General features: G+C 37.2%; 1 protein-coding gene across 1 annotated transcript in view; it reads left to right on the forward strand.

Moving 5' to 3' along the window:
* Nucleotides 1–1,687: 1,687 nt before the first annotated feature.
* The window catches only part of WDR12 (WD repeat domain 12), a 40,223-nt gene continuing 16,675 nt past the window's right edge, over nt 1,688–25,235 (forward strand). Inside the window, exons 1-6 of the mRNA XM_053690937.1 lie at nt 1,688–1,818; nt 2,691–2,785; nt 4,503–4,597; nt 9,393–9,499; nt 9,616–9,731; nt 10,839–10,993. Of these exons, the coding sequence (XP_053546912.1) occupies nt 1,778–1,818; nt 2,691–2,785; nt 4,503–4,597; nt 9,393–9,499; nt 9,616–9,731; nt 10,839–10,993 (609 nt within the window). The 5' untranslated portion in view covers nt 1,688–1,777. The remainder of the gene's footprint in view (nt 1,819–2,690; nt 2,786–4,502; nt 4,598–9,392; nt 9,500–9,615; nt 9,732–10,838; nt 10,994–25,235) is intronic.

Genomic DNA, 25,235 nt, shown 5'->3' on the forward strand with positions numbered 1-25,235 from the left:
GGATAGCACCTGGTCACACAGCTGTAGGCTGAGGGTTTGATACAATGTATCCATGTAGGTGATCAGAGCTGGCTGGCTGTGTAAAGTCTATGGGGAAAACAGGGACTTTACACCCCAAAATATGGCTCCCCTTTTTGTTCCTGGAGACACAAACACTGCAGTATTGTTGGTAGCCCTCATCTGAACCCCCACGCCAATTTTTGTAGGAAAATAATGAGATATGGCTGAGAAAATGATTTAGAACGCTAAACTAAGATTTTACCTAAAAGTCAGAATAGCAAAAAGGAAGTAGTCTAAGAGAGTCCTATTTAAATATCCTACATCAAACATACCTCACTCCCTCTGTATTACACAGATGGAGTAGTAGATTTGTGGATAAGTGTGGGATTGCCCCTTAAAGGGACACTGAACCCAAATTTTTTCTTTCGTGATTCAGATAGAGCATGCAATTTTAAGCAACTTTCTAATTTACTCCTATTATCAAATTTTCTTCATTCTCTTGGTATGTTTATTTGAAAAGCAAGAATCTAAATTTAGATGTCGGCCCATTTTTGGTGAACAACCTGGGTTGTCCTTGCTGATTGGACAGCACCAATAAACAAGTGCTGTCCATGGTTCTGAACTAAACATTTGCTGGCTCCTTACCTTAGATGCCTTCTTTTTAAAATAAAGATAGCAAGAGAACTAAGAACCATTGATAATAGAAATAAGTTAGAAAGTTGCTTAAAATGGCATTCTCTATCTGCATCATGAAAGAAAAAATTTGGGTTCAGTATCCCTTTAACTAACCAGTTTTGGAATAAGATCAGTTTCTGGATTTCCAAAATGACAGGAGAGTCGATACAGTTAAATATAGAAATAATTGTCTTTTGCTCCCATAGAATAGTAGGTATAGGAATAAGGAATTTATTGATTTTGTAATTTTAACAGCTAGAAATCTAATTTTGAGAAAATGGATTTCCAAGAAAATTCCCTCGATAACAAGACTTAAAAAAAATAGAATATATGATTGTTGTATGATTTTTGGTTCAGAACCTAGCAAGCGCTATCCAGGGTGGTGAACTTAAAATGGGCTGGCTCCTAAACTTTAAATTCCTGCAAAAGTTAAACCAAACGTTTTGAAAAATATAAAACAAATCTTTTTGATTAAACCATTTTTTTGCCTGAGCACTTATATTACTAATTCCTGGGAATAAGCACATGCTGCACATTTACTGCAGTGCTTCTGCATTGAAACACTGTGTTATGTAACATGTCTATGGTATGTATGGTATGTACTATGTAACATGTCTATGGTGACTCGATTTGAGTCATAGAGACCACCACCTACTATTTGAGCACCAATCAGTGGAGGTGCGTTGGACAACAGACAGTATATTGGGATTCCCTGAAACAGAAATGATCTTTTAAACATTTTTGCTAATACAAGTATAATGCAAAAACAGTACACAGTAAGCTGAAATTCGTTTCCTGCAGAATTTAATTCTAATTCTATACTTGAAAAGTGCATTGAGTTACTAGTATAGCACGATTTAATAATATTCTATTCTAAATATGACAATATAATTTATCTGTTCGTTACTTTTTGTAACAGTAGAGGGCGGTATAATGCCAGGTTATTGCTAAAAGTAAATGTACTGTTAGACGATACTAGTTGCAAGTGTTCGATCTGCTCGGTTGTCAGGATTGCTCCTCACAGGCACGTGGTTATCTTGCTTTCTACTGATCGCACAAGGAAGTATTTACATTTATATTAATCGCACCGCCGTTAGTAGTAATGTCTCAGATTCAGGCACGGTTCTTCACTCAGAATAAGAAGTAAGCATCTAGATTTTTGTTTCCATTCGTAAAAGTATCATTCGATATTTGATCTAGTGATTTTAATGGCCTGTGGTCTATGTTGACGCCAGTGTCGTAAACACAGCTTTTATCATATGCTTTAAATGTTATTTCATTTGTAGTATGTGATACTGATTAACAACGTTTTAAACAGTTTTCCTATAAATAAGAGGCTTTCAGCATATAATTCTGTTTGCTTTTATTATACATATGTATGTCATAATGCAGCAATTTATATTTCATCTATTAAATATTTAGTTATTTTTTTGGTTGCATCACACAATCAATGTCAAAAGCTTTTTAATGCTAAAATGTATTTAAAGCATTTAGACATAACACTATGCAAACATAACATGAATGTAAGAAACATTGTAACTTAAAATATTTTTTATGTAATAATAATTTATAAAATTAATGTAAGTGTTGATCTCACAATATTGCTGAATATCCTGTGTGGTGCTCCATTAAAATTAGCATAAACATTTATTAAGTAAATCTCTGCCATGACATTACTAATTTACTTTTATAGTTCAGACTTTTTGTGACTGATCAATGACTTAACCATTAAAATTAATAGATGATGTTTCAAAGTACAGAGAAAATATTTTTTATATCTCATTGTTGCATTTGTCAAGTAACTTTATTCCACTGGGATATGTGTCGATAGGCATACAGTATCAAAAGTGATTCATATTAAAATGAATGGTAAAAAAGTCAGTCATAGACGATAATAATTCTTGTTATTGCTATATTATGAATGCATGAATGAAATTGTATTTGGAGATTAGGGGAGTGAGAAAGATAAACTCGGTGTCAGACAACATCATTTAATTATTTCCAATTTATTTTAGGTATGAAATAGACGATGTTCCTTTTTCTATCCCAGCTGCCTCAGAAACTGCAGATCTCAGTGGTGTCATTAATAAGCTGCTCAAAGCAAAAAATGGTGAGACATTTCCTTTTGATACAGATCTGTTTATCACAATGTAAATTAATCATGAAGTTAAGATTTTTTTTTATGATAATTGAGTGGGTCACAAAACGCATCAAAAATACATTACAAAGTACAGTTACACTCTTAATAACACCATCTAATTAAAATTATTTTAAAAAATGTATTGCACACAAGTTTTAAGGGCTTAGAGATATCAGGTGTTAGAAAACAAAAGGCAGACAAAGAGCTTTAACATTGAGATATACATGTCTAAAGATGTATATGTGTGTTGTGTGTATGTCTATATATGTGTACATATTTATTTATATGTATATATATGTATTTACAGACCTATACATATGTACACACATATAGATATATGTGTGCATTGGAGCCTTTTGCTGTCAAGTAGATGAAAACATGAAAAAAAATATTTAAGCAATATTCATATTTAATAGAGATTTTGACTATGTATTTACTGTAAATATTTCACATCCAATGTTCTGTACATAGCAGAATATGTTCTATGTATTTTTATATAGATATTCATATACAGTATATCTGTATTTATCTATACTTATATACATATAGGTATAGATATATATTGTACCAAAAACTTTATATATATATATATATATATATATATATATATATATATATATATATATATATATATATATATATATATATATATATATATATATATATAAATAAATAGAACATATTCTGCTATGTGCAGAATACTGAAAAATGAAATATTCATGTTTTCATGGCCGGTTAGCGCACTTGAGAATATGTGATCGGGTTTGCGTGAGAGTAAGGGGTTTTTTTCCACTTTTTTTTTTCTCTCTGACTTCTATGGGGGGAATACGTGAATGTGCATGCAATATTGTAATTTCAGCTTTTTGTGCTCGCTGGGTTAGCAAGTGATCAAAAACAGTTTACTTTCAACTCCTAATACAAGCGCAACCAGATGAGCATTAAAAGCTTATGTCTATCCCAATTATCGCTCGAGCGGGAGTGTTAATATGCTCTCCACTTGAAATCTGGCCCTAAAAGAGTGCAATATCTCTTATTAGCAAAAGGAAAGACCCCCTTCCTACTACACATATTATGTCCCATTGCTACCAAAAAATGTATGGTCTCTTGAGAACCTAGAAATCAGGGAGTTTAAATATTAAATAGCAAGTGTTAGAACACATAACTGTTCTCAAACTAATAGTATATACTTTTTAAACTGGAATTTTCAGGATCTGTACTTGTTAGGTTGATGCTTGGTGCTGCTAATTACCTGATAACTTCATTATGCAATAAACGTTTATATATAAAATATTTTGTAACAAAGAACCGGGATTCAGTGACAAACTAGTCTTTTAGAGACAGTGTTCATGGGGAAAAAACGTAAGCTGAATTGCACAAAACAATCTTTTCCACGTAAAAGAGAATATTTAGACAATGCTTTTTATATTATTTTTTTTAAATGTCTCTATCAACGAGTGAGCAATAATCTCTTAGGTATTACTTGTACTCAAACATGTACTTTTATATTTCATTCTTAATGTAAATTAAATTCACTTAAAATGTAATTTAAACAGTAGTTTTTATATACATGATAGTAGTTCTATTTTCTGTGCCTTTTAAGACCTTGTTTTGTATTCCATGTTCCAGATAATTTTGTTTCTTTGCATTCTGTTTAGATGCTGATACATTTTTCTTTTATTTAATTCAGATGACCATACACATGTGGAGTTTGACTTTCTTGTTAAGAGTCAATTCCTACGGATGCCTCTTATTAAGCATATGGATGCCGAAGGAATATCTACAGTAGGTGATGCATCCGTTTAAAGCTTAATTGTCACATTTATAAAAATTGTGCTATACTTTCATTATTTATTTTGCCCACTTTTCTATTTAAATAGGACATGAAAACCCAAATTATTCTTTCATGATTCAGAGAGCGCATACAATTTTAAATAAATTTAAATGTTCTTCTGTTATTAAATTTGATTTCTTCTTTTGGTGTCTTATGTCAGAGAGTAGGCTCAGGAACAACAATGCACTACTGGGAGCTAGCTGAGCACTTTAGGTGAGCCAGTGGCAAGAGGCATATATGTGCAGCCACCAATCAACAGCTAGCTCCCTGTAGTGCATTGCTGCTCCTAAGCCTACCTAGGTATACATTTTAACAAAGGATACCAAGAGAATTGAAACAAATTAGATAATAAAGGTAAATGGGAAAGTTATTTAAAATTGCATGCTCTGTCTGAATTATGAGTTTAATTTGGACATTACTGTTCCTTTAACTCTGAAAATTGTGTGTGTGTATGTATGTGTGTGTATGTATGTATGTATGTATGTATGTATGTATGTATGTATGTATGTATGTATGTATATATATATATATATATATATATATATATATATATATATATATATATATGTGTGTGTACAAAAGCAACAATGGAATTCCACTAGTATACTGCACCCCAGCATGTGCTAAAACTGTCCATTAAAGAGACTGACAGTCTGTTTTGTAAATAGATTCCTCCTTTTATGCACTGTACAATAATTAGCAAGACATCAACCCCCTCTTAGTTCATATCAGAGTGAAATAATATGCGGTCTCTCAGCATCCCATGCCGTCACATAGTAACCACTTCTGTAAATCACATAAATATAAAACACACTCGATACACACTATATACAGAGGAGTGGGAGTGTACATCTATTTATCAGACGTGAGCCAAAAGCAACCTGCAGCATATAGCTGCAGTAACTCACCACCTCCTAGTGTGATTGCTTCAGTGTGTATGTCTCTCTTCCTTGCGGGAGCCACAGAGTCTGAGCACACTCGTAGCGTGCTGTACACAGACCGGTCCTTTCCAGTACTTTTCCTCTTACTCAATAAGCCGCCGCGCGGCGTGGATCCAACCGCCTAGGATATCCGGAGGGGGTGTCTCGTCACTGGCCAATCATTGATGCTTATCCTCGATCAGCGCTTGAAGGCTCTATACTTGAACAGCCGGGGAGCCCAGTCAGCCTAGCGAATCCTGGTTGTTAGGTAGTGTAGACAAAAACGAAAAAGTTCTCGCAGGCTGATTCAGTAAAAACAATTCTTTATTAATTCCAACACTTGGTGGTAAAAAAGACTCGGAGGGTCTACAGCAGATACAGGTTATAGCACACTCAGCAGTGAGCATTGAATGCGGACATGTTTCGGCCAGGAGGCCGTAATCATAGCTGTTCAATGCTCCTGCTGTAAAACAATTTAAGAGCAGTGCCCACTTTCTATTGGTCTCAAATGGACCAATCAAATAACCAAATTAATAGGAGTGTGTTTGTGTAGCCTTATAGAACAATTAACCTGTTAGTCACCCTAGTGGGTGTATTACTAAAACTTCATAATACATTATAATGCATGGAAAGGGATCCAAATACCTAAATAACATATATATATATATATATATATATTTATTTGTCTATAGGCACATGGAAGAATGGAGATGAAAAAAGGGAAACTTATAATGTCATTATTTAAAATGTCCTAATCTCTTTATCCTCACAGTATCTCATAGGTTTCTTCAGTTAATTTGATAGCATTAGACTCATCAATACAAATTATGTTTATTATGGTAAAATATATCTCTTTAGTCATTTAAGTGTCTTGGTATAACTATGTATAGCATTTGATAGGATTCATTGTGATGTCAATGGTTACAATATAAACCATAATTCCTAGCCTAAGATAATAGAACCTTATGCAAATGGAACTCCCATATACATAAATATAATCGTTTTGTGCACCCTGCCTACTGTTTGCTAGGGTATAATATCGCATTGCTAATCTATGTCGTTTCCTGTGTAGCAATATTTACATGTATATGATTTGCTTAGTTTATGTACATATATATAAATATACATATATATATATATATATATATATATAGCTAAGTGCACTATTATACCAATAAGTAATAATCTTAAAGACTATATGCATACTGAAAGTCAAAATCCTTAATTTTATCTCTGTCTTGTTTAGACCGTCAGATGTGAAGAGAGAGAGTATGTTCTGGACCCACTATTTCCAATAGTTAATCGGATCGTATTCTGAATTCAAACCTGTTGGAACTCTAGTTTTTAATTTGAAGATCCAGAACATCTCTCTCTTATTCAAAAATTTGTCTTTGTCTCCACCTCTAGGTGGCGTAATAATTTGTTCAATGATTTGCCATCTGAATGTATCTAACTTCTTCTGATGTATTTTGTTAAAGTGTCTAACTAGAGGTGTACTCGCCTCCCCTTTAGTGATGGTGGATAAATAATTCCTTATCCTTGTATTGGCATCATTTGTTGTTAAACCTACGTACTGTAGGTCACATTGAATGCAAGTGATGACATATATAATGTACGATGATGTGCAATTGACACATTTATCAATTTTATAACTAGTGACCGCTGAGATAAAGTTATCGGAAAAGATTCCAAAATCACAGGGCCTGCATTTTGTTTTGCCACATCTATACATCCCTTTATGTGTCAGCCAAGAACATGCATTTGATGGAGTGTCTTTGGGGAGCTCAGATGGTGATAATACATTCCCCAATGTTTTACATTTCCTATATGAGCAACGCAAGCCATTTTCTACACATTGGTCTAGCTTGGAATCTGCTGCCAATAGTCTAAAATGTTTTTTGACAATGTTGCATATAGCTACATAGTCTGTGCTGTAATCTGTTACAAAAGTAACTTTAGGGGACTTAACCTCTTTATCTCCGTGTTTGATGTTATCAGCTAGAAGTGTGTTTCTTGGAATCTGTTCTACTTCCTTCTTTGCCCTCTTTACTGTATGTGTAGAATATCCCCTTTGTTTTAAACATGTTCTCAAAGTCTTACTCTGTACTTCACAGGCCGTATCCAATGTACAGTTTCTCTTAACCCTTATCAATTGTCCCTTCGCTACTGCAAAAGGGACATGTTTGGGGTGGCAACTTGTAGCATGCAATAGTGAATTTTTGGTAATGGGTTTCCGGTAAATGTCACAGACTATACCCCCTTTATCACTCACGCCTAGGGTGAGGTCCAAAAAATGAATCTGTTCAAAATTAGTCTCCCATGTAAACCTAAGTCCCACATTGTTACTGTTCAAATTTTGAAGGAACTTTTGTAGGTCCTGATCTGTTCCATGCCATATGATGATCAAATCATCTATAAACCTCTTGTAGAGGGTTATACTGTCTTTAAAGGGGTTCTCATCTCCATAGATGTGGGACAGCTCCCACCAACCTATAAAAAGGTTGGCATAGGAGGGGGCAAATTTTGCCCCCATTGCTGTCCCACATCTCTGGAGATAGAACTTCCCTTCGAATTTGAAATAGTTGTGGGTAAGCATAAACCTCACTGCTCTCAATACATAATTTCTAAACTCTTTGCTGTAGTTGGAATATCCAGTAAGAAAAAACTCCACAGCTTTCAATCCCTCATCATGGGGGATTGAAGAGTATAGAGCAACGACGTCTACCGTCACCCACACATTTTTCTCCTTTTCCCAAGATACATTTTCCATGAGTTTGATCACATGTTTTGTATCTCTTAGATAACTCAATAGAGATACAACAAATGGATTCAATATTGCATCTACCCATTGAGACAGGTGTTCAAATAGGGAACCTATGCCGCAGACTATTGGGCGGCCCTGTACATTGACCAGGGATTTATGTACCTTGGGAAATAGGTGAAAAATAGGAACCACTGGGAATTCAATCAATAAATACTCGTATGTTGCATGGTTGAAAAATCCATATTCTAAACCATCATTCAGAAGAGATCTAATCTCTCTCTGGTACTGTTTAGTGGGGTCTGAGGTAAGGAGATAGTAGTTATCTTTGTCAGTTTAATTGTCTTAGGGCTTCTTTTACATAGGTTTCTCTATCTAGGACAACAGTAGAGCCCCCCTTGTCCACTTTGCGAATCACTATGTTCTTATTAGCTTTTAATTCTTGGACTGCCTGCTTCTCCTTATATTTAGGACATTTTAAATAATGACATTATAAGTTTCCCTTTTTTCATCTCCATTCTTCCATGTGCCTATAGACAAATAAATATATATATATATATATATATATATATATAGTTATTTAGGTATTTGGATCCCTTTCCATGCATCATAATGTATTATGAAGTTTTAGTAATACACCCACTAGGGTGACTAACAGGTTAATTGTTCTATAAGGCTACACAAACACACTCCTATTAATTTGGTTATTTGATTGGTCCATTTGAGACCAATAGAAAGTGGGCACTGCTCTTAAATTGTTTTACAGCAGGAGCATTGAACAGCTACAATTATGGCCTCCTGGCCGAAACATGTCCGCATTCAATGCTCACTGCTGAGTGTGCTATAACCTGTATCTGCTGTAGACCCTCCGGGTCTTTTTTACCACCAAGTGTTGGAATTAATAAAGAATTTATATATATATATATACACACACTTACTTCCAGGTGTCTCTGTACACCCAGCAAACATTTAGAATCGTGTGAGGTACATATTGTGCCAAGCTGGGATAATAAAGACCTGCATTCATTAATGTTAGTTACTAAATGTTGTCCTTTGCTCCTGTAGGAAGAGGTGGTTGAAATTGAGTATGTGGAAAAATTTACAGCTCCTCAGCCTGAAGAATGCATGCTTCATGATGACTGGATCAGCTCCATCGCAGCAACAGAGGAATGGTAATCTACTGACATATTTTATTCCTCAAAATAAAGGACATTTTAGAGATGATGTCTTGGTTAAGGATGGCAAGATTAAAGTTCCTTGCTTTTTTTTTTTTCTTCCTGTCAATTAGGATTCTTACCGGTTCTTATGATAAGACTGCTCGGATTTGGTCATTAGAGGGAAAACCAATTATGACTATCTCTGGACACAATGATGTTGTCAAGGATGTGGCATGGGTTAAAAAAGGTAAATTATTTAATGTTTAATCTCTAATGGATATATACTCAAGGAATGTATTTTGAAAGTCTAAATGAATACCAGTGGCCTTAATGTCTTTCCAAAACCACACCTCCTTTGCCGTTCTTGACCTATGTAAAGGATCTGGCGGAATAAAGAGCTGCGCTAACTGGTCCTACCATATTTATATTTTGCAAATTGTAAAAACAATAAGCTCACTGGCCTCACTGCTATATATAGAATTCAGAATTACTAATGTTTGGTCAGTTTTACACACATTCTTTTCTTCCGCTTTAAAATCAAAATAAACAGATTTACCATAACTCTTTTTAATATATACAAAATATTGTGAACCTTTTTAAAAAGCACTCTTTCATGTGCATGGCAGAAAATCCATTTAGTGTCCACTTTTATGCCCACTTATTGATTTTTGTTATGCCTCAGCCAACAACAGAATTTTAAGCTTGGTAGCAGTGGATTATGGGGCGTGGGAACTATTTCAAAAAGTACATAGTTGTTGCAACTACTAGAATAGCTATGTAAAGCTAACCATGCAATCCCACTTGGTAATGAAACTGGATTTACCCTTTGCAAAGGTGTCTCTCAAATTTTAATACAATGACAAGAAATGGCTAAATCACTGGCAACTTATGATATAAATACAATTAAATATTTTTGAAACCAACATATTTTTACAGTTGCTATATATTGTAATGTATTCATATTGTTATGGAGTGAATGGTATGTGGTATGACATGTATTACTCCTGAAATAAATACACAAATTGCTTTCACATGAGAACCTATTTTATTATTTGTGTGTGTGTGTATATATATATATATATATATGTGTGTGTGTGTGTGTGTATTTCTGGTATACAAAACTGTAATACTTAAAAAAAAAATTATTTTTAATAACTTTATTGTTGCTTAGACCGTTATGAGTGCTCACATTTATTTGTCAAATTTATTTCAAATGTATGAACCAGCAACAGTATTGAGGAGCCAGTGATACGTATTTGTAGTCTAAACTGACTTGATTCAGGTCTCTAGAAGTTAGTTTTTAAATTGAAACAAAAAAACAAGAAAAACACATTAGATTAAATTATTTCTGCAGACAGCCTATCTTGCCTGCTCTTGAGTGCTTCAATGGATCAAACTATTCTCTTGTGGGAGTGGAATTCTGAACGGAACAAGGTGAAAGCCCTTCACTGCTGTAGGGGACATGCAGGCAGCGTTGACGCCGTAGCTGTGGATGGATCAGGAACAAAAGTGAGTATGAAGTTTCAATGGCTTTTGTTTAAAAATATTTAATGTTTTAAATCTCCATGTCTAATGGGGGTGATGGTTCTATGCTCAAATGTATTCTTAAACATTAATGATTATATGGAATAATAAGATTAGCAATACATGCAGACGGGACATGGAATTTATATTAATAATCTCTATTACAGCAGTAGCTGTGTAAAATGACTGTAGTAAAAATGCAAGAGGCTGAGGTAAATTACTATTTATTGGCATGTATTGTCCATTACGTATGGCAAAAAAACAAAAACGGTATTGGCGCGGTTAATAAAATAATTGAAATGAGAAGAAAAAGACAAGTAAAATAACTTTGGATATAGCCTAAGGCACATTGCACTGCTGAGGTGAACTCGCTATTCTAAGCCACTGCATATTTTTGCCTGAACATGGAGCCTGACCCTCTCATATCAGCAGATCCCTTTTTTTTTTTATTTATTTTTTTAAATCTTTAATTTTTTTTATTGAGGAGTCAAAATTACATTTATAGAAGAAAATCATTGTACATGCTAGCTATTCATGACATCTGCAAAGACACAGTAGTACAATAAATTTGTTTCCCCTTTCCAAGTTAACCAGATCACTTTTGGACCTCTGTATTGTAGAATAATGCTTTGCAAGGGGTTATATAATTCCAACAAAATAGTAAAGGATGAACATAAAACATACATAATTGTGTTCCAGCTAAATCTAGAGCATTTTAGGAAAAATGAAGTAAGGAAGGTGGAACAGGGAATGAAACTATGTGCTCAAGGTGTTGTCATGCACTTGAACTAAAGGCCAAAACTGAGCTAGGTGTTAGTTTTCTGAGACACTTATAGCACCTTGTAAATTCGGTTTTCATATTAAGGTAGGGGATTTCTATAGTAAGGGGTAGGGTGTTTGGGGACAGCTGTGAGGGTGATTTATAGATCTTTAATTAGAGGGTAAGAAGGGAGTAAGTCTTGTCTTATTATGGAGGTATGTGGATATTGCCTTCTAGTGGGTGTGTAGGATAAAGAATGACTGTAGGCAGGAGAATGTTAAAATTACTGGCATGGGTTAACAAGTGTAATGTTAATTTCTTCTATATCAGGATAGAGGATGTTTTGTTATACAATTGGCATACAATTTTTACCCCTCCGCAGGCCGCCAAAATATTATGTAATCAACTATATCAGCGTTTCTGATTATTTCTGGCATATTTATTGTTATTATTATTATTATTATTAGGTATTTGTAGAGCGCCAACAGATTCCGCAGCGCTAATAGCATTTAGAAGATGTCTCCCCATACCAGAACAATATGTCTAAGCATGTGACCCAGTATAATCATTACAATTATTATAAAGCAGCTGTATGAGGTCTATTAGCCCGACATAATAAGGCTAATTATATCATAGCTATGTATTCAACAGAATAGTGCTTAATAGTGCAGTGTAACATAGGTTTATAAAAGGTGTAGACCAAAACTAAATTAAACAGAGTGAAACAATTGCTCTTAACAGCTTACCATCTGCTTTGAAGCAAGTACGAGATGGCATTATAAGTTTATGCTTATAGTATTAGCCCCCAGGGATTGCCTGTAAAAAAAGATCTAGTCATATTGCGGGCTTGAAAAACTCCACGGGGAAGTTGAGCACTTTAAGGTATTGGGCTCCAAGGCCTCTACATCTCTTTGACTGGAGGTTCTATGAGTAAGCTTCGAGGCCGTGTGGCGACGCTCAGTCCATTGTGAACTTTAACTTGTATATTGTGCACTCCAAGAGATCCATCTAAGATAGTCCTGTTGGGCAGTGAACAGTTAATCTCTTTGTTCATAACTGACCAGAAACCCCCCCTCCCCCAAGTTCCCAGGGAAGTAAATCATGCATCGATGTCTGTCCCATCCGTTGAGGTGTAGTTTGAACTCTTGGTTGGCTCAGGAATGGAGATGTTGTTTGGGATCATTGCTGCTCATTGAGGTGCAGATGTATGGAAGCAGATTTAGCGGCGTTGATAGTTGTGTTAGGTTCCTTTATCCATTGTCCCGCTTCACTACTTGACCTCCTAAGGAAGGAGTTGGTGTTATTCAATCGTGCGGGTCTCTCTTGTTGAGTGAATGCAGCAGTTGCACACTCGATTGCGTCTTCTCCATTCTGAGAGTTTTCTTCTAAAGCTCCGTTAGGCATTATGAGTACAATGCCACCAGCACAGTAGCAGCTCTGTAAAAATTCTAATGGAGCTCGATCAATTAAGGTAAGCATAAGTCTCTCTAGATTCTCAAGGCGCTGACTGTGATGGTCCTGAGCGATTGTTTTCCCCCGTGACGACCATTATAAGCAGTGGTGTCATGAATGTTATGCCCTATTTTACTACTGTTTCTAAATTGCTAATCACTGGGTGCTCTATCTGTAGAAGAAGCGAGGTTTGTAGTCTCGGTGCAGAGGTGCTTTGACTTCAGTTGATGCAGGTTACCTCAGTGTTCCGAGAGGGGTGCGTTTCCTAATTGATGGCCACCGCCTTATGCCTCTGTCGTCCAATCCTGCTCTCTGGTGTCAGAAATACAGCGATTTCCACAGTATATAATGCACTGCCAAGTACTGCTTTTGTAAATGTGCTAATAAATGAGATATCACTTGTGATATGTATCCAGAAATCGGTGGTTTAATGTGTTCTCAACCAGAGCTCTGGAGAAGGATCGCAGTTTGGACACGCCTCCCCCAGCAGATAATTTTTAATATTGGAAGAGAGGGGAATGGGAGAAAAACAGTTAAAGTGAAGGTAAATTTTGATGAATGAAAGCCCGTTTTTGAAAATACTATTAAAAACAGGGGCACTTTCATTCATCAAAGTTTAGAAGGCAGCCGTTTTGATTAATTTAAAGGGACAGTAAATTTAAACTTTCATGATTCACATAGAGAATTCAATTTTAAAAGCCTTCTAATTTACTTTTATCTAATTTGCTTTGTTCTCTTCGTATCCTTTTGCTGAAGATGCATATATGTGCAGCTACCAATAACCAGCTAGCTCCTAGTAGTGCATGGCTGCACCTGAGACTACTCAGATACGCTCTTTAACAAAACCTATCCTCAAAAATCCTCTCGATCCAACCTCCCCATCCAACTACCGCCTTATTTCCCTACTACATCCCTAACACCTCTTGCCTCAAAGCTTCTTGAAAAGCTAGTATATGCACTTCTATCCCATTTCCTTACACTAAACTCCCTCCTTGACCCACTGCAATCTGGATTTCGCCACCTTCACTCAACAGAGACAACAATTGTTAAGGTTACCAGCGACCTACTTACAGAAAAATCAAAAGGCCACTTCTCTCTACTTATCCTCCTTGATCTGTCTGCAGCCTTTGATACTGTCGACCACCCTCTTTTGCTCCATACCCTCCAATCCTTTGGCATCTGTGACACAGCTCTCTCATGGTTATCTTCCTATCTGTCTAACCATACCTTTTAGTGTAGCCTTCTCTGGGGCATCCTCTGCCCTGTTACCTCTTTCTGTTGGGGTACCGCAAAGCTCTGTCCTCGGTCCCCTTCTATTCTCAATCTACACGTCCTCACTAGGTTCCTTAATAAAGTCCCATGGGTTTCATTATCATTTGTATGCCGACAATACCCAAATCTACCTCTCTGCACCAGAACTACCTCCTTCCTTGCTAACCCGTGTTACTAACTGTTTCTCTCATAGCTCATCTTGGATGTCCTCTCACTACCTTAAGCTAAATCTCTCCAAAACAGAGCTCCTTATTTTACCCCCTTCTTCCAAAATCTTCACCCCCCATGTGTCTATAACTGTTGATAACTCCATCATTACCCCAACCTCACTTGCCCAATGTCTTGGGGTCACACTGGACTCAGATCTTTCTTTCACTCCTCACATTCAGTCCTTGGCTAAAACCTGCAGCTTCCACCTTAAAAACATTGCTAAAATTAGACAATTCCTTACACAAGACGCAACAAAGATTTTAATCCACTGTCTCATCCTTGCCTGCCTCGACTTTTTCAACTCTATCCTCTCTGGTCTCCCTAGCTGCCGCCTAGCTCCTTTACAATCCATAATGAATGCCTCTGCCAGGCTCATTTTCCTTGCACGTCGCTCTTCATCTGCCGCACCTCTCTGCCAATCTCTTCACTGGCTTCCTCTTGCCTCCAGGATTAAACACAAAATTCTCACTCTGACACACAAAGCCCTCAATTGCACTGCTCCCCCCTACATCTCAGACCTTGTCTCCAGATACTCTCCCTCCCGTCCCCTTTGCTCCGCTCATGATCTCCTACTCTCCTCTTGTTACCTCCTCACATTCCCGTCTTCAAGATTTCTCCAGATTTGATCCCATCTTATGGAACTCTCTGCCTCGCTCCACAAGAATCTCCCCTAGTTTTAAAAGCTTCAAGTGCTCTCTGAAGACTCTACTATTCAGGGACACTTACAACCTACACTAACCTTCCTATCTCCACTGCTATCCCCTAAAACCCCATAGCATGTAAGCCTATGAGCCCAGCTGTTTGTAGTTCACCTTCATAAGAGCTGACAACAACAGTGCAACTCTCGGCAGGACCCTCTCTCCCCATTTGATCCCTGTAATCATTTTTATATACCACCTATGTTCATAGCGCTGCAGAACCTGTTGGCGCTCTACAAATACCTAATAATAAAAGAATACCAAGAGTACAAATCATATCTCATAATAGAAGTACATTTGAAATGTGCTTAAAATTGCATATTCTGTCGGAATCATGAAAGTTTCATTTTGGCTTTTTCTGCTTATTTTAAGAGAGGGAGATGGTAGAGGGTACGGAAGGTGGGGAGAAAAGATAGGGATTGGATTGCAGAGGGAAATAAGAAAGAGGACTGGAACAGAAACAGGGAGGGGCTGGTGCACAAAGAGGATTGGGTGAGAGAACAGCAAAGACCTGAACAGAAGAGAACAAGGTGGGGGACTGTAACTATTTTGATTTGTGTAACCATTATGATTTGCTATATGATTCTCTATCTTATTTTCATTATTCAAGCTCACAGTAATTTAATGCTAGGCAGTACAGTCAGGCTATGCATATAAATTAGAAGAATCATTGCTATGCATTTCAGAAGTATTCTAGAGCTAGACTTGTACAAAATAGCAGCAGGAATGTTAGAAAGTAGACTTTTTATAAATTTAAAGGATCATGAAAACCCCAATTTCTTTCTAATGACACAGTGAGTCCACGGATCATCATCAATTACCGTTGGGAATATCACTCCTGGCCAGCAGGAGGAGGCAAAGAGCACCACAACAAAGCTGTTAAATATCACTCCCCTACCCACAATCCCCCAGTCATTCTATTTGCCTGTAGTGCAAGGAGGAGGTGAAGTTTAGGTGTCTGATGAGAAGTTTTCTTCAATCAAGATTTTTTTTTTTTTTTTAGCAGAGTAAGCGTACTCTGTTCCTTTCTGGGGTTTTCTCAAGAATCTGCTGCCCTAACTAGAAAACCTCAGTAGGTTTACTCGTTTTTTCTCTATTCACAGGTCCACGTGAGGTGCTGCACCCTCTCAAACCAGGTGAGCTGTCCTGCTGCCGGACAGCACTTTCAGGTAAGTTCCATTTAAATTTTCTTTTGCAAGGAGATTGCTGGCACTTGTTACAGATAAAAGCTGTCTTATTTAATATGGGACTTTATTAAACCTTCATGTTTGGGGTTTCTTTTAGGCATTTTGGGCATTGAGACTGTGAGGTGATTTATGGGGGCTCAGTGTGTTATAGTAAATTTTATACTTTAACTTTTGGTCATGGAGATTACTGTTGTAAGCTGTTTTATTTTTGGCAGTTAGGGCTCTGTAACCGCTCTGTATTTGAAAAGGGGATTGTTTCTTCTGTGAGGGAAGTCACTCTGTGAGCTGCAGGACAGGTAGGCACCTCAGTAAAGCTACTGAGGTGTATAGGTAGCCTGAGGTCTATTTGGTTTGTTGCACTAACGCACATTTCTATTTAAAGACACAGTACACATTTATTTTCAAATAAAGAACTTTTACACTTTATCCTTATTTATTACATAAGATGGATCCAAGAGGCTTTTCAAACCATTATCCCAGGTGACGTTGCTGATTGTTAGTTATGTTTTGATGCTCAGGTGGAACCCTCAGTTTTTTTGTTCCTCATGCATTGAGAGAACTTTATGTTATAGAGAGAAAATATTTGACCAGGAGCCACCATTATCGCAGGCAAATGCTGTTCAGGTGTCTCCTGTTGCAGATATGCCGCAGCTTTCTCCTCAAGCGTCCCAACTTTTTCAGTCTCCACATACATGCCCTGTATTTCCTCTTGCAATCCTGTAGGATTTTCTCTACAATACATTGTTTCCTAGGTATCCCTTGCGGTATCTGAGGCCTTGTCAGCTTTCCCCATGTTGCAGGGAAGGTGTAAAAAGAAATTTTAAGGAAACGGATAGTAAGGTTTCTGATCAAGTTCTGGCTATCCAGAGTGTCCCTTCCCATAAGCCTGAGGAAGAAGACATGTCGGTAGCATCTGAGGGGGAAATCTCAGACTCAAACAGTGTAATTCCTTCTAGCTTAAATCTGAAGGATACCACTTCAGAAGAACACCTTTGCTTATTACTTAAGGAGGTTTTAGCTACTTTGGACGACTCCAACACAACTATCGTAGTCAATCCTAAAAAGTCTAGTAAATTGAACAAATACGTGGCGCTTTTTCCGGTTCCTGACTGTGCTGCTGAGATTATTGCTCGAGAATGGGAAAGACCTGGTAATCCCTTTTCTCCATCTCCTATTTTTAAGAAGATGTTTCCTATAGCGGATTCTATTAAGGAGTCGTGGCAGATGGTTCCTAAGGTAAAAGGAGCGATCTCCACTTTGGCCAAGAGGACTACTATTCTCATGGAGGATAGTTGTTCTTTTAAAAATCCAATGGATAAAAAATTGGAGGCTTTACTAAAAAAGATTCATGTCCACCAGGGTCTACAATGGCAACCTGCGGTGTGTATCGCCACTGTTACTAGCGATTCGGCTTACTGGTTTGATGTGTTGTCTGAATCTCCTCAGACGGATACCCCTCCTTATGAGATCCAGGACAGGATTAAGGCTCTCAAGTTAGCCAATTCCTTCATTACAGATGCTTCATTACAGGGTATTAAACTGGGAGCCAAAATTTCTGGTTTTTGCGGTCCTAGCCTGCAGAGCCTTGTGGTTGAAGCCCTGGTCTGCGGATGTTTCATCTAAATCTAAGCTCATGTCTATTCCTTACAAGTGTAAGACCTTGTTTGGACCTGGTTTGGCAGAAATTATATCAGATATTACTAGAGGGAAGGGTTCTTCCTCAAGATAAAAAGAATAAGCAGAAGGGACGTCAGAGTATTTTTCGTTCCTTTCGGATATTGTAGGGGGCAGACTCTTTCTTTTTTCCAAGGCTTGAATAAGAGATGTACCGGATCCTTGGGTGGTGGACATTGTCTCCCAGGGATACAAAATAGAATTCAAATCTTTTCCTCCCAGAGGCAGGTTTTCTTCTCTCCAGATTATCTGTAGACCAGATAAAAAGAGAGGCACTCCTACATTGTGTCAAGGACCTTGCCACCCTGGGATTAATAGTTCCAGTTCCCTTTCAAGAAATGGGTCTGGGATTTTACTCAAACCTGTTCGTAGTTCCGAAAAAGGAGGGAATTTTTCTACCAATCCTAGATCAAAATCTAAAATGTTTAAACAAGTTTCTCAAAAGGCCATCCTTCAAGATGGAGACTTTTCGCTCCATTCTTCCCTTGGAACAACCATAGACCTAAAGGATGCATACCTTCATGTTCTCATTCACAGGGACCATCACAAGTTTCTGAGATTCGCATTTTTGGACAATCATTTCCAGTTCGTGGCCCTTCCATTCGGCCTTGCCACAGCTCCCAGAATTTTTTCAAAGGTTCTGGGGGCTCTTTTAGCTGTGCTTCGATCTTGGGGCATTGCAGTGGCACCTTATCTGGACGACATTCTGGTTCAGGCGCCATCTTTTCAACAAGCAGAATCTCAGACAGAGATCTTGTTGTCTTTTCTTGGATCCCACGGATGGAAGGTGAAAAAAGTTCTCTGGTTTCAGCTACAAGGGTTGTATTTTTGGGGACCATTATAGACTCCCTGTTAATGAAGATTTTTCTGACGGAGGTCAGAAAAATAAAGATATTCGACTCTTGTTTTGCCCTTCAGTCCTCTCCACGGCCGTCAGTGGCTCAATGTATGGAGGTAATCAGTGTGATGGTGGCTTCCATGGACATCATTCTGTTTGCTCAGTTCCATCTCAGACCTCTGCAGTTATGCATGCTCAGACAATGGAACGGGGACTATACGGACCTGTCTAGATCAGGCGTCAATAGACTCTTAATATACTCTCTTACGTGGTGTCTTTTTCGGGTTCATCTCTCCCAGGGTACTTGCTTCCGCAGACCCTCCTGGGTGATTGTGACCACGGATGCTAGCCTTCTAGGTTGGGGAGCAGTATGTCGCTCGTTGAAGGCTCAGGGCTTATGGACCCAGGAGGAGTCGGTCCTGAACATCTTGGAGCTCAGAGCAATCTTCAATGCTCTTCTGGCCTGGCCTCAGTTAGCCTTAGCCCGGTTTATCAGATTCCAGTCGGACAACATAACCTTGGTGGCCTACATCAACCACCAGGGAAGAACTCGGAGTTCCTTGGCCATGACAGAGGTGTCCCGAATTATTCAGTGGGCGGAGACCCACAACTGCTGTCTTTCTGCGATCCACATCCCAGGAGTGGACAATTGGAAAGCGGATTTTCTGAGCAGACAAACTTTTCATCCCGGGGAGTGGGAACTTTATTCTGATGTATTTTCCAGCTTGACCCTCAAGTGGGGGCAGCCGGAGTTGGATCTCATGGCTTATCAGAATGCCAAACTTCCGAGATACGGCTTGAGGTCAAGAGATCCACAGGCATTTCTGATCGATGCTCTGGCAGTTCCTTGGAACTTCAGTCTAGCATACCTGTTTTCTCCGTTCACTCTCTTTCCAAGAGTCATTGCTCGAATCAAGCAGGAGAGGGCGTCTGTAATTCTCATAGCCCCAGCGTGGCCTCGCAGGATTTGGTATGCAGACCTAGTGGAAATGTCATCCTTTCCACCTTGGAGACTGCCTCTGAGAAAGGACCTTCTACTTCAGGGTCCCTTCCTTCATCCAAATCTCGTTTCTCTGATGCTGACTGCTTGGAGATTGAACGCTTAGTTGATTGAGACTCGCGCATTGAGACCTCGATTCAGGCTCGTAAGCCTGTGATTCGCAGGATTTACCATAAGATCTGGCATAAATACTTGTATTGGTGTGAATCCAAAGGATACTCTTGTAGTAGAGTAAGGATTCCTAGGATTTTGTCCTTTCTCCAGGATGGTCTGGAGAAGGGTTTGTCGGCAAGTACTCTAAAGCAGGGATCGCCAACCTTTCATACCTCAGAGACTACTAAACTCACAATTGAATCCCGTGGACCACTAACATGAATTTTTTAAAAAGGTTAAACCTCTAGAATGTAAAATAAATAAATATATATATATATATATATATATATGTGTATATATATATATATATATATATATATATATATATATATATATATATATATATATATATATATATATATATATATATATATATATATATATATAGTACATAACTAGTATACATAACTAGTATAACCATAGCTAAGTTTACATTATGTATATATTGACACATTTTTATGAATTTATTTTTTGGAATTAACTAATTGAATGACAGAACTGAGAGAATACTTCCAAATGACAGATGAAGGGTGAGTGCCAACTTTTGAGCTGGAAACAGAGAGGCAGAAAGTGGGGGGAAAAGAATAATTTTTAAAAGGACCACAAGACTTCCAAGTTATCTCCCCAGTTAGGAATTATTCAAAACTACTTATGATCTATATTGCCTAATAAAATGCATACTTTAATACATATGCTAAAAGCAATAATTGAACTCTTTTCTATTCTTAATAGGTATAATAGTTTATTCACAAAAGAAAAGAACAATCCTAAATAATAATGTATAATAACAATTTGCTTATATAAAAATAAAATAAATCACTACATCACCAGATCATGCATCATATATGTTCCACTTTGGCTGGGGATTCCCGTCAACTTCAGCCTGAACGCCTGAACGATATAGAAGATCTGACAGTTTCAATATTATTTCCAAGCGGCACTTCTCTGTCCTTGGAATGAGAAGTCCAAATAAAAGAAAGTCCCAGCTCCTCTATATATACTGTTAATTATAGTTCTTACATTAGTTTTTTGCAAAAAAGTTTATGAAACTGCCTATGTGTCTCTTAACAACTTGTCCAGATGTATGCGGTCCAACAAATGTCTCAACCACAGATGAGTCATTTGTTCTTTTAGAATACATATTGTTTTGTTCAGCATTTATTCAATCAAAATAAGTTATATATAGGCTTCAAGTCTATGCCATGTCAGCAACTCAGGATATCTATATAGATTCATATAAGCCAAGAAGACTGGTTCACATTCATCACATTCTATATGGCCTGCCATATCACTTTTGTATCACATGATCATGGACAGACATCGGAGTCATAAATTAAGTTTATATAAGAAAGCTCTCAAAATGGATGTTGGCTAACCACGACTGATATTTCTGGCAATTAATATAATACTGGTGGGATATGGCTGATGAGCTGGATGGCAATTACTGGAATTCAGGTGGAATAAAATCATTAGAATGAAAAATTCATATTTAATAAAAAAAGGAGGGAAAGAAGGCAAACAGTGATGTAAGTCCATCTGAAGGAATTAGGAAAACTACTACAAAGACAGGTAAAAGGAAGAAAATAAATGAAATATAAGAGAGAAAAAATTTTCTTTTTTTTTTATATATATACTTTAATTCCACAGTAGGGAGTTGCGGCGCGACGGGGGTGACAACATCAGAGGAGATGAATTCCTGCTTGATGGACCACTGGTTGGCGACCGCTGCTCTAAATGGTCAGATTTCTGCATTGTCTATTTTGTTACATAAGTGCTTTGCGGATGTGCCAGACGTGCAATCGTTTTGTCAGGCCTTGGTTAGAATTCGGCCTGTGTTTAAACCTGTTACTCCTCCATGCAGCCTTAACCTTGTTCTTAAAGTTTTACAACAGTCTCCGTTTGAGCCTATGCATTCTTTAGATATTAAGATGTTATCTTGGAAAGTTTTGTTTCTTGTTGCTATTTCCTCTGCTCGGAGAGTTTCTGAACTCTCTGCTTAACAGTGTGATTCCCCTTATATTATATTTCACTCTGATAAGGTGGTTCTGCATACTAAGTTTGGTTTCCTACCCAAGGTTGTTTCGGTCAAGAATATTAATCAGGAAATCGTTGTACCTTCTTTGTGTCCTAATCCTCCTTCTCACAAAGAACGTTTGTTGCATAATCTGGATGTTGTGCGAGCGCTAAAATTTTATTTGCTGGCAACTAAGGACTTTTGTCAGTCTTCTGCATTGTTGAAACTGGGAAACCCAAGGGTTAGAAAGCTACCGCTACTTCACTTTCCCTTTGGCTGAAGAGCGTTATTCGCTTGGCATATGAGACTGCTGGACAGCAACCTCCTGAGAAAATCACAGCTCATTCCACTAGGGCTGTTTCTTCTTCCTGGGCCTTCAAAAATGAAGCTTCTGTGGAACCAATTTACAAGGCTGCAACTTTGTCATCTTTGCACACTTTTTCCAAATTCTAGAAATTCAATACTTTTGCCTCGACAGGCTTCTTTTGGGAGAAAGGTTCTTCAAGCAGTGGTGCCTTCTGTTTAGGTTCCTGTCTTGTCCCTCCCTTATCATCTGTGTCCTCTGGCTTGGGTATTGGTTCCCAACAGTTATTGATGAAGATCCGTGGACTCACCATGTCAAGAAATAAATAAATTTATCAGGTAAACATAAATTTTGTTTTTGGTATCCTTCATTGTAGACACAACAGTGCACTACTGGGTGCTAGCTGAACACATTGAGTAAGTCAGTGACAAGAGGCATATATGTGCAGCTAGCTCCCAGTAGTGCATTGCTGCTTCTAAATGTAGGTAACTTTTCAACAAAGGATACCAACCGAATGCAGTATTAGATAATAGAAATATGTTTAAAATTGCATGCACTCTCAGAATCATGAAAGCTCAAAGAGACATCAAACCCAAAATTTAACTTTCATGATTCAGATGGAGTATACAGTTTTAAACAACTTTCCAATTTACTTCTATTATCAATTTTGGTTCATTTCTTTGGTATCATTTATTGAAGGAGCAGCAATGCATTACTGGTAGTTAGCTAAAGACATTGGAAAGTAGGGATAGACCGATATCGTTTTTTCAGGACCGATACCGATTATTGACCCCCTTTCAGGCCGATAACCGATAACAGGGGCCAATATTCTGTACATTTAAAGTTTTGAAAAATCTACACAATTTCTTCACAAATCTGGTGTAAACTGAACATGCTTATTAAAATTTTAAACATTAAAAGTAAACAACTGGGAAAAATAAAGTGCTTGAAAATTAACTTATTAAATGGATTCCCAAAACTTAGAAAAATGGCATAAATCTCTTTTAAACTGCACACTGATATAAAATAAATTTAAGTCACTACTGCAAAGCTAGACACTAAATGATTTATTTAATACTCCCAGTTCAGTAGAAAAAACATTATAGTGCAGAAAGCATAACATTTCAGCGTGTTCTCCTGTTAAACGACTTCTGTTTTTTCATATATTGCTCCCACTTCCCTAAAAACACGCTCACTTGGTACACTTTACAGATAAGGGTTAAAAGTAAAGTAAATATATATATATACTACCACTTGACAGGGAAAGAAAGGACATGCAAACGTGTAAAATGTATCAGAATGCAACAAATAATATTCTATTTGTGACAGCAATTATCAAGCAGATTAATTTTATGTATTGCTGACCCCTATGAGCAAATCTAAAGTAATTTAACTTCAGGGAAACTATGTAGCTTTAAGTGCCAGCTAAAGATCACATTTTCCATTTCACAAATCATATATGTTTGTTTATGCAAGTCCCTCTACAGGCCTTCCATTGGGGTATGGTAGTTGATAACTGAGCTCCCAGGAACACCTGGGCTTGGACTCTGTTATCAGTGCTATTTATTATTAGATGCTATGCTATGTCCAGCTTATACAGTATGTGCTATAGATGATGTGTGATGATTTATGTCACTTAAGACTACATAGTTTCCCTGAAGTACACAGAGCTAAATTTCTTTTGATTTGCTCCATATCGCTAATATCGGTAAGTTTCTGGCCGATACAGATTATTTCAGAAATTCCAAATATCGGCCCTAATAATCGTCTGCTCCGATATATCAGTCTATCCCTATTGGAAAGCTATTGTCAAGATGCATATATGTGCAGCCATTGATCAGCAGCTAGTTCATAAGCCTACCTAGGCATGCTTTTCAACAAATGATATCAAGAGAACAAAGCAAATTAGATAATAGCATTATAATTGAAAGTTGTTTAAAATTGTTTGCTCTATCTAAATCATGAAAGAAAGAAATTGTGCTTCATGTCCCTTTTTTAATTTTAATTTTGCTATCCCTTTAATATGGAGTGGTCTGGCAACATTCTTCCTCTGACTGGTAAACTATGTAATATATTTAAACAATATAATGTAAAATATAGATGACCAAAATTGTTTGTCTGTAAGTTGGCATTAGTAAGTTTTTTTGCTAATGTTACAAGCACATTTTCTGAATTGTGTGTATGTATATTTTCACTTAAAGTGACAGTCTACACCAGAATTTTTATTGTTTTAAAAGATAGATAATCCCTTTATTACCCATTCCCCAGTTTTGCATAACCAACACAGTTATAATAATATACTTTTAACCTCTGTGATTATCTTGTATCTAAGCCTCTGCAAACTGCTCCTTTATTTCAGTTCTTTTGACAGACTTGTAGTTTAGCCAATCAGTGCCTGCTCCCAGATAACTTCACGTGCACGAGCACAGTATTATCTATATGAAATACGTGAACTAACACCCTCTAGTGGTGAAAAACTATTAAAAGCATTCTGAAAAGAGGTGGCCTTCAAGGTCTAAGAAATTAGCATATGAACCTCCTAGGTTAAGCTTTCAACTAAGAATACCAAGAGAACAAAGCAAAATTGGTGATAAAAGTAAATTGGAAAATTGTTTAAAATTACATGCCCTATCTGAATCATTAAAGTTTATTTTGTCCTAGACTG

The sequence above is a fragment of the Bombina bombina genome, chromosome 1 (assembly GCF_027579735.1).
Source record: "Bombina bombina isolate aBomBom1 chromosome 1, aBomBom1.pri, whole genome shotgun sequence".
NCBI classification, from domain to species: Eukaryota; Metazoa; Chordata; class Amphibia; order Anura; family Bombinatoridae; genus Bombina; species Bombina bombina.